The sequence below is a fragment of the Dendrobates tinctorius genome, unplaced genomic scaffold (assembly GCF_039654945.1).
Source record: "Dendrobates tinctorius isolate UK_male_01 unplaced genomic scaffold, ASM3965494v1 ptg000099l, whole genome shotgun sequence".
Classification (NCBI taxonomy): Eukaryota; Metazoa; Chordata; class Amphibia; order Anura; family Dendrobatidae; genus Dendrobates; species Dendrobates tinctorius.
Genome location: NW_027361767.1, coordinates 2,332,328 through 2,343,178, shown reverse-complemented (window position 1 = coordinate 2,343,178; position 10,851 = coordinate 2,332,328). Strand labels below are relative to the sequence as shown.

The 10,851-nt window shown below is 46.7% G+C and overlaps 1 protein-coding gene across 4 annotated transcripts in view; it reads right to left on the bottom strand.

Moving 5' to 3' along the window:
• Positions 1-1,017: 1,017 nt before the first annotated feature.
• MAST1 (microtubule associated serine/threonine kinase 1) overlaps positions 1,018-10,851 on the bottom strand; it is a 128,781-nt gene continuing 118,947 nt past the window's right edge. For all 4 annotated transcript variants that reach the window (XM_073587424.1, XM_073587425.1, XM_073587428.1 and 1 more), the window contains 9 exons: positions 9,488-9,597; positions 9,246-9,406; positions 6,734-6,921; positions 6,472-6,651; positions 6,065-6,294; positions 5,141-5,263; positions 4,912-5,048; positions 4,465-4,649; positions 1,018-4,344 (listed from right to left, as the gene is read on the bottom strand). In XM_073587424.1, coding sequence (XP_073443525.1) covers positions 1,982-4,344; positions 4,465-4,649; positions 4,912-5,048; positions 5,141-5,263; positions 6,065-6,294; positions 6,472-6,651; positions 6,734-6,921; positions 9,246-9,406; positions 9,488-9,597 — 3,677 coding nt within the window. In that variant the 3' untranslated portion in view covers positions 1,018-1,981. The remainder of the gene's footprint in view (positions 4,345-4,464; positions 4,650-4,911; positions 5,049-5,140; positions 5,264-6,064; positions 6,295-6,471; positions 6,652-6,733; positions 6,922-9,245; positions 9,407-9,487; positions 9,598-10,851) is intronic.

Here is a 10,851-nt window from a genome sequence, read left to right as displayed (position 1 = left end):
TATTACTCACCTCTGGGCCTCCACCTGGGAATATTACCCACCTCTGTGCCTCCACCTAGGAATATTACCCACCTCTGTGCCTCCACCTAGGAATATTACCCACCTCTGTGCCTCCACCTAGGAATATTACCCACCTCTGTGCCTCCACCTAGGAATATTACCTACCTCTGTGACTCCTCAATACAGTACAAGCACTTTTTACCACTCACCTTTCATATCCCCTTTTTTTCCTTATAGAATGCAGCTTTTGAGCAGGACCCTCACTCCTTTTGGTATCTGTTGAATTATATGTTAATCTGCTATATCTTTATTGTCTGCACAAGTCCCCTCTGAAATGTAAAACGCTGCGAAAAAGGTAGGCGCTATAGAATAAAATTATTATTATTGTCCTCTGTCCAATTGCAAAACCCCACCATCCCTGTGCCGTCTTGTGCCCTCTTGCAGTACTAAAAACTAAGGAAAAAAAAATCCCTGAGAGTCACCTACTTCTCGGCAGGTGATGTGATGTCATTGCGGAGAATCCTCCAACACTCCACAGTTCATAGAGTAGACGTGGCTTTTCCCAAACCCTGGCCCACCAAGTCAAATATTTTTTATGGAGCACAAAATGGTCCGTTCTGTACATAGAATTAAGCCCAATATCAGGAACAACAGGTGATATGGGACACTTGATAACTGATTGGATTGTACACATCTCTCCGACTTTGGATTTTTGTGACAGTGGCAAGATCAATATTTCCCTTAGAGAACAGAGCAGTTGCAGCCCAAGTTGCTGTAATATCACGATTTTATTGCACCCCTGTGACTTAACCCTAGGTTACATATTGGTGATGGTGCCAAAATGATGTTCTCTTTGCAACAGTAGTCACCATTTACCAATTTGCTCAAAAAAAGCCACACCCCCGCTTAAAACCGGCCAATGAGAAGCCTACAGCCCGCCCCTGAGGGGGAAAGCAAGGCAATCCAGGAAGCATATATCCAAAAACGTATAGAATAAAGGTGAGTGGGACATAAAGGTAGCGGGGCAGAGCTTTTATTGATTAAAAAAATACACAAAAGTAAATAAATAAAAAAAAAAATTACAATAGTTCACAAACTAACCTCCGCAGTGCCAACAGCAAACCAAAGCGGCCAGCCAGGAACTGACAGGGTTTAATTTACCATAAATCTTCTTGCATAGAAATAGTGGAGCCCCTATAGACAATATATTTATATATTTATATAGATCTATATATATAGTGCGTCCAGATAAATATACTCCATATGTATAGACGTATGTTTCTATATGTAGATAAGACAAGGCATGGCAGGACATCACCAGACGTGGCACAGGCTCATGATGACATCATCGGCTGGGAGCTGATGTCATAGATCGGACGGTTTGAGCACAGAATGAGGTCTTAGGAAAAAGGGTAATGGTGGTGGCAGTGATGTCATGCAGGGGGGCATGGCAGAAACCTGCAGATCGTTAATCTGTTGACCCTTCTTTAGAGCGACTGGTCACTAACACGGACGGGAGGCGGCCACTCTATTCTGGCAACTAAGATCTCTGCCTCCAACGTTTGTTGGGAACGGGTCCATTTGTAATGTCTCTACCTGCTGGACCTCCATGGACGGACCTGCGGAGTTGTCACTCTATGATTTCTTTAGTTTCTAGCACTAAGTGTGTGTGTATGTGCGGTAACTTTATGTATTTTTTTTTTAATATCCCCCCCCCCTCTCCCAACTAAATAACAATTAAGGCACAGCACAAACACACAGATACACAGACACACACACAGACACACACATACACGCCTGTGCAGCCCCCACCTCTGTCAGAGGCGTAGAGGGGGGCAATAAGGCTCATTTCAAGAATCCATTGTGGGGTCAGATAGGACTCCCGACCCCTTTGCCCTTACTCTCTCCTGAATACAAAGGGGCTAATTTCATAATATCATCATTAGTCTTTCACCCTGACGAAGACAAGAAACTGCTTTCCTTAGGAGCGGCGCTGACTTGTGACTGGTGTCGCTGTCTGGGAATTTGGAGATTTCGCAGTTGGGCTCTGGGTTTCGCTCTCGGCTCTACTGATCCTGATTGTTACTGATGACTCCTTTGGGTGATCTCCTTCTGTCATCTTAGCAGAGGCTGCGGACATCTTACTCTGCTTTTTCTCGGTGTCAGAACTTCCAGTAACAGTTTTGGTCATCTGGTCACTTACTCCGGTCGCAAGTTTATTACATGGTAGCGCAGGAGGAGCCTTGGCTTGGTTGGTGTCCACCATGCTTACTCTATCAAAGCTTGGAGAGATGGTGGCCTTCTTAGACTGATCCCTCAGAATTTTGCTGATGCTACTGTCGGAAGCAGCTGTGGGCATTTTTGCCCGGGCATTTGCTTCTTCGTTAGTCTTCAGAGTACTGGATGGCCTGGTGGTCCCCTTATTCCTGTCATGTTCTGTTCCTGAAGGTTTACTTATACCTTGGGTGTTATTTATAAAGCCGGTCTGCCCAGCTTCAGTACAAATGACCTCATTACTTGCTGAAGTAGTCATTGCCCCCTTGGTCTTCTCACTTTCTGGTCCACTAGTCTTGCTTTTGGTTGTGGTATTGCTCCCTTGGCTCTTCTCGGATGCACTTGGACTAGTTGGAGAAGTATGGCTGGACACCACTTTACCTTCTCCTTCATTCATTTTAACAGTCGGGAGGATGTTGGTCACCTTAGGCTGACTCATTTCCTTCCCAGCCAACGTGATAATATTAGTCACTGTTGTAGTCCCTCGTATTTGTTCATTTTCAGCTTTGGTTATCTTGATACTTATGGGAGAAACAGCTGGTGGACCAGGTGGAAGGGACGGAGGCATCTCAGCTGTCAACCCGGTTCCTTTCACATTTTCCTTGTTGGGGATAGACTGAGGAGATTTTGCAGGTTCACTGGTCTTATCCGGGAGTAGACTGATGGTCTGAGTTGGGCCGGGCTTTATAATGTTTGTGCTGGAGGTGGAAACCTTTGAATCCTCCCTTAATCTTACAGGATGGGAAGATGCAGACTGGAATGTTTCAGGGTGTTTTCCATTGGATCGAGATGGACATTTTGCGATGTCTTTCACCGGCTTCTCATCCCTAATACTGCTGATCGGATCACATTTTGTATTGTTGGGGTCAGGCCGCTTTGTTTCTGCTTGCTGTGTTGATGTAGTTGACGTTTTAGGTGCTGAAGCCTTCACCAAGGAAACCCCAAGGTCTTTATTCTTTGAAAAGTGCAAGACATCAGGGAAAGAAGTGGATGCGCTCTTCATGTGGTCAACTTCAACACTCTTGGACCTGACCGGATGTGAACAGTCTATAAGATGGGAGTGGGCTCCTTTCGTGGTGACATGGGGTGCACTTTTTCCAACTGTAGTCAACTCTTCCACCACTTCCAGATACCAACGTTCTCTCATGGTTCCACAATCTTCTTCATCCTCTTCTCCCTTTTCTCCTTTTTTTCCTTCTCCTTCTCCTACACCTTCTTCACCTTCACCCCTTCTGCCCTCGTGTTCCTGTACAGGACTCAGAGTCTTCACCTGGCATCTACCCACCATGGCGTGGGAAGGGTCACCTTGTGGTGGAAGTGCAGACGTTGAATTAGACGAAGGCTCTTGTGGTGAAAATGTAGCAGGGCTTCGCACTACAGTGCCTAATTTTCCTACTACTTGAACCTTACCCTCGGTATTCTTATGTCCGTCTGTCTGTTGTAATATTCCTGCTCCCAGGTCTCCTTCCAGTCTCTCTAGACTGTCTACCAGAAGATCACTTGCACATAAGCTCCGTGGGGACTCCTGTCTACCTACTCTTCTAACCGCTTGTGATCTACCTCCAAGGGTTTCTCCTAATTCTCCATCTGGAGTCCCACCGCCACCTCCTGGCTCCTGTTTCCTAGGTGCACCGCCACTACCACCTCCTCCCAACTTCTCTGCTGACTGTACTCTCTTCAGGAGTGGGGAACGTGGGGGTTCAGCACTCTTAGGACGTGGACGGGAGACAGGAGGGGAAGGATGTAACTTTGGAGGAAAGCTCTGTGTGGTAAGGCTGCTCCCAACGCTGTGGCCTGGAAGCAGAGGAGGGGAGGCAGTAGTGGGTGAAGGAGTATGAGCTAGAGGAGAAAGCGGCATGTTACCAGCTGACTTGCAACGTGCAGATCGGTATTGGCGATGAAGTTTTGGGGACAGGCCATGAAGTGTACTTGGGCGAATGTGGGGAGAAGGTGGTGCGGGGGAGGATGTGGAGGAGGATGTGGAGGCACAAGATATGGAGGAAGATGGAGGTGGAGGTGCAGGGGAATTAGGAGTGCTGGAAGAAGGGGAGCTGCCTTGTGAAGATGCACCTGTACAAGAACAAGAAAGAGAAGAATATTAGTTTGGTCTTCAAAAAAAAGTATAAAGTTCCCTGCACCTTGCAAAGAGACCAGTGCAACCGCCTAATATCTAGAGAGCATCAACCCTACCTAGATATGCAGAATCCATTGATCGATAGCTGTGAGTTGGAGAACGGGCAGAGAGGCTGTGAGTAGGAGATCCTGGCAGACTGTCACTAGAGGAGAGAGAGCGGCTGAGAGAAGAGAGAGAGCGGCTGGTGTGCAGGAGATTGGACTGCTTGGTGATCTTACGAAAGAGAGAACTGCGCTTCTTGCTGTTAAGGGAAGAGAGAGACAGGACAGAAAGAAAAAGGAATGGAAAAAAAGAGAAGAAATTCTAGATGACCCCTGACCTAAAATTTGCCTCTACATTAAACTTTTGGTGAACCCAACCTCTATTTGGGTCTACATACTTCGCAATGGTGGTTCATGATTTGTTGTCCTGCAGTTTTTTCCCTATTCCCTCTTGTGTATTGCTTCTCTACCTGTCATGGATCTATGAATGTTTTCTGCTCACTCTGCTTCTACATGTCTTACCTCTCCTGCCCATCTCTTCCCATACTCCTCTTGCTTCTCCGGGCCATCTTGGACCTGTAGCTGCTCCTTCTGGCTGGACCAGTTCTGATTGATGTGTTCTCAAAAGGTGTTGTGGTGACCAGCACCTTGTTACCACTCTGCGGGAATAAAATTGTGGGTCATCTGTGCTTTTTGGCATCAGCTGAACCCCTGAAGACCAATATTTTTGACTATTCCACAAGACACCTACCTTCAAGATCAGCTCCACCACTTCTGTGTGCACCAGACCATGGACTGGTTCTCCATTAACATGAGTAATAAGATCACCGGCACAGAGTCCTGCCTCATGAGCAGGACCTCCATCCTCTACATGCTGGGAAAACAGAAGCGGGATGGGTTATTTCCTGGGAAAATTAGAACAAATTAGGTTCAAGTGTTTGCAGCTCAGATTTGATCATGTACAAATCTATCGGATGCTATATGTTGGCTCCATACAAAATTTCAATTCCTTTAGGAGCACCCATAGACTTCAATAGACGAGTCTCATCCGACATATGGAAGAATCTAGTGCACACTGCGATTATTTTACGACTCAGACTGTGAAAAAAAATTGCTCATTGAATAACATTAGTCCGTGGGCTAACTTTTTTTCCCCGCAATCAGTGCTCAGACCCAATATTCAGTGGTGTGAACTTGGCCTAATGCTAATAGCACATTACATTAATACAGAAGTCCTGCGGTGTATCATGGTAGCGATGACAGTATAGAAAGGGCTTAAAAAAAGTATTAAAACCTTCAACAAAGTATTCAGAAAATTACAAACAAATAGAAAAAAAAATCCTTTCTCCCTTACAAAGTGTTTTACAAAACATGGGAGGAAGAAAATAAAAAAAAAATCTGTAATTCTATTATGTTTATTGATATATAAAATATGGCAGAATCATTGTTTGTTTGTTTTTTTGCAGATCCCCCGCAGCCCAAGGCCTGCAATAAAAAGTTATAAAAAAGTTGTATTTACTCCAAATTAGAACCAAAAAAATCCAAGCGCCTCCACATACCTTCGCTGATGAAAAAAAAAAAGTTATACAAAAAGAAAAATTATATTAAAAATATGCCTAAGCGTAAAGTATAAAAAATAAATGTATGTAAATGTGACCACAATGGTCGGACTTACCCACACTATATGTTGGACGCTGTACACGTCGCTCTCCCCCATGTACACTCGAATGGCCCTCAAGGTGAAGCCGTACTTCTTTCCCGATCGCTGGATGGAGATGGGGGAGCGGAGGCTGCTGACGGCAGGGGTGTAGTCGCGGCTGGGAGAAGAGTCTCGTGAGGACGGATTGGATGAGAGGGATCGGGGAGACATGGGGCTGACCAGGGGTGAGCTGGTGTGCTGGTCGACTGCAGGGAGAAGACATTACCAATATTGTCACACCGAGCTCCTTTATGGGAACCTGGCAGCAGGATCTATTCCTAGAAACCGCCACCAATGCTTTATTTCAAATACTGGGGAGGCCTGAAAAGGTAAAGGTCATACGCCCCTGTATGATGACAGCTGGACTATAGGACTGCACTCACCTGTAGGGATCATGACGGACAGCGCGGTGGTGGAGGCAGATTTTATGACCTTCCCTCCGGTTCTCCTGCGGTCACTGTCTCCGGAGAGGTGCTGGTGGCGAGCTCTCCGCAGGACGAGGTCGTTGGTGGCACGGGGAGAAGAGTCTGTGTCCTGATGCAGCTGTGATTCTGAAGACTTGTCTGCACGGGGTGAATGTGACAAAGGGTAACGACACGATTTATCTCTCTCACAATATCAGATCCATGGGGTGGGATCACTCACCACCTTCCAGCTCTCCTAGAGGGATTTTGCTTTGACCCAGGTGAGTCCCACTGCTGCTTTTAACTCTTCCCTCTCCTTCTCCTTCTAGAGGAGCCACAAAACGAGCTGTATCCACCAAAGCCGAGAATCGGCGCCTGGCAGCTAATGGGGGGCTGGAGTCAGCGTCGGTGGCATCCGAAAAATGCTTCCTGCAATGCAGATATTCAATGTACAGTTAGGTCCATATATATTTGGACAGAGACAATATTTTTCTAATTTTGGTTCTAGACATTACCACAATGAATTTTAAACAAAACAATTCAGATGCAGTTGAAGTTCACCAGTGCTTTCTTTCTTTCTCAGGATGTACCAAACTGTAGATTTTGCCACTCCTAATGTAGCAATTTCTCGGATGGGTTTTTTCTGTTTTTGCAGCTTAAGGATGGCTTGTTTCACCTGCATGGAGAGCTCCTTTGACCGCATGTTTCCTTCACAGCAAAACCTTCCAAATGCAAGCACCACACCTCAAATCAACTCCAGGCCTTTTATCTGCTTAATTGAGAATGACATAACGAAGGGATTGCCCACACCTGTCCATGAAATAGCCTTGGAGTCAATTGTCCAATTACTTTTGGTCCCTTTAAAAACAGGGTGGCACATGTTAAGGAGCTGAAACCCCTAAACCCTTCATCCAATGTTAATGTGGATACCCTCAAATGAAAGCTGAAAGTCTGAACTTCAACTGCATCTGAATTGTTTTGTTTAAAATTCATTGTGGTAATGTCTAGAACCAAAATTAGAAAAATGTTGCCTCTGTCCAAATATATATGGCCCTAACTGTATATGTAAAGCTGTAGCGTCCTACCTCCTATCTGAGTTCCGTACATGTTTTGCTGCTTGCTGTCAGTGAATAGGAACATTATTTTATTTGTGCAGAATTGCTATGTGTTGCTCACCTGTCCTGGCTCCTGCACCAGGCTTTGCGTCTTCCCTCCCCAATATCCAGCTCCTTCTGCTCTCATGGTAATCCAGCACGCACCTCAAATGTCACTCCAGGTATTCACGTGGTGCAGCGTCCATGCTGTCTAACATGTGCTTGTACCACTTGACAAATACGGCTCTACTATTGTGAGATGCCTCAATTCGGCGTTGCCTGTCTGCATAGTCTCCTCTGCTGTTCCAAGGTGCCTTCCCTCACACTCGTCTCTGATACTCAAGTGAATGTCCTCACCCTTTACTTTGCCGTTTTCAGAATTCTGTTCACACATTCTCTTCTACTGTTCCAAGGTGTCTGTTCTCATATTCTCCTCTGCTGTTCCACATTGTCTGTCCTCTCACTCGGCGTCGCTGTCCTAAGCTGCCTGCCCGCACACTCGGCTCTGCTGTTATAAGATGTGCCTGTTTGTATATCCAGCTCTGCTGTTCCACGTGCCATCCAGCATATCGAGCTCCACAGTACCACACTGCTCCAGATGTCAACCTATAAATCCAGCTCTGCTGTTCATGTGCCATCCAGCATATCCACCTCTTCTGTTCCACATGCTGTCCAGCATATCCAGCTCCACAGTACACATTGCTCCAGGTATAAACCTGCAAATCCAGCCCTGCTGTTCCACGTGCCATCCTGCATATCCATCTCCGTTGTTCCACATGCTATCCAGCATATCGAGCTCCACAGTACCACACTGCTCCAGGTGTCAACCTGCAAATCCAGCTCTGCTATTCCACGTGCCATCAAGCTTCGCTGTTCCACATACTGTCCATAATACTGAGCTCTACAGTACCATGCTGCTCCAGGGGCTGACCTGCAAATCCAGTTCTGCTGTTCCACGTGTCCTCCAGCTCCGCTGTTCCACGTGCCATCCTGCATATCCATCTCCGTTGTTCCACATGCTATCCAGCATATCGATCTCCACAGCAGCACACTGCTACAGGTGTCAACCAGAAAATACAGCTCTGCTGTTCCACGTGCCGTCTAGCATATCACGCTCTACTGTTCCACATACCATCCAAAATACTGAACTCTACAGTACCACACTGCTTCGGGTGCTGACCTGCAAATCCCACTCAGCTGTTCCACATTCTCGCTGAACCAACGCCTCCGATCTGAGCAGCAGACTCAGACCTACAGCTTAGCGAATCCACCTCACCATGAGAGCCATAACACTGAGTCTTGCAGCAGAAGGTTTGTTGCAATTGAATCCAATCTAGACAATTCTCTGAGCTAAACAGTGTGGACTCAGGCATTATACCTGCACTGATACAATGTAACAAACTATCAAAACAGAAGAGCGTGCTGCTCGCAGAGCATTGTCCACCTGCGCCCGTCAGAACTCGCTTATTGAAGAGTCTGTCGATTTTGGATGTGTTGTCTGAAATTTGGACGAAGAATGACATAGCATACAGTGTTATCCTTTCTGCCAATCCAGAAATGAATGCACCCATTCACTGACTGAAAGCAGAGATATAGGAAAGACAAGGCCTTCCCTAATAGCCTGTATATGGGGAGGTTGTCTGTTAAACACACGCTCACATTTCTGGAGACACAGTCCTCCAGCAGCGGTCTCTCAGGGTCACCCCGCCGAGGGTTTCTCTCTTGCTTGTCCTCTCAGACCGCTCCTGTTTGGTGGAGTCTTGGACTGGGGTGGTGGGCTTCTGCTCCAGCTGGGACAGCTGCTCCATGCTACTGTAAACCTGGAGGGAAGTCACGCAGCAAATAAAAAGCACTGTCACATGTATTATATATATATATATATATATATGGGGGGCACTTACTTTACTGAACCGCGGAGTACAGGATGAAAATTGCCGGATTTCCACAGAGTCTTCATCGTTCGTATCATCTTCATCGTAGGAATTAATGTGCTGATAACGATCTGACCGAGCTGCAAAAGCAAAAAGAATTCTGTCACCCTGATTTACAGGTTTGCCACCTATAGGTGGTGCTAGAGAGACACTTTTTTTATAGTGGAGAGATAATTTGCATATTGTTACCCAGAAAGCATTGCTCTACTTTTCTGGATCTCCACAAGGAGAATCAGTACCACAGTGTAGATATATCTCACGGAATGTACACTGCTCAAAAAATAAAGGAAACACTTAAACAACAGAATATAGCTCCAAGTAAATCAAACTTCTGTGAAATAACACTGTCCACTTAGGAAGTAACACTGATTGACAATCAATTTCACATGCTGTTGTACAAATGGAATAGACAACAGATGGAAATTATTGGCAATTATCAAGACACCCTCAATAAAGGAGTGGTTCTGCAGGTGGGGACCACAGACCACATCTCAGTACCAATGCTTTCTGGCTGATGTTTTGGTCACTTTTGAATGTTGGTTGCGCATTCACACTCGTGGTAGCATGAGACGGACTCTACAACCCACACAAGTGGCTCAGGTAGTGCAGCTCATCCAGGATGGCACATCAATGCGAGTTGTGGCAAGAAGGTTTGCTGTGTGTCAGCGTAGTGTCCAGAGGCTGGAGGTGCTACCAGGAGACAGGCCAGTACACCAGGAGACGTGGAGGAGGCCGTAGGAGGGCAACAACCCAGCAGCAGGACCGCTACCTCACCCTTTGTGCAAGGAGGTGCAGGAGGAGCACTGTGAGAGCCCTGCAAAATGACCTCCAGCAGGCCACAAATGTGCATGTGTCTGCACAAACGGTTAGAAACCAACTCCATGAGGATGGTCTGAGTGCCCGACGTCCACAGATGGGGGTTGTGCTCACAGCCCAACACCGTGCAGGATGCTTGGCATTTGCCACAGAACACTAGGATTGGCAAACTCGCCACTGGCGCCCTGTGCTCTTCACAGATGAGAGCAGGTTCACACTGAGCACATGTGACAGTCTGGAGCCGCCATGAAGAGCGATCTGCTGCCTGCAACATCCTCCAGCATGACCGGTTTGGCAGTGGGTCAGTAATGGTGTGGGGTGGCATTTCTTTGGAGGGCCGCACAGCCCTCCATGTGCTCACTAGAGGTAGCCTGACTGCCATTAGGTACCGAGATGAGATCCTCAGACCCCTTGTGAGACCATATTCTGGTGCGGTTGGCCCTGGGTTCCTCCTAATGCAGGATAATGCCAGATCTCATGTGGCTGGAGTGTGTCAGCAGTTCCTGCAAGATGAAGGC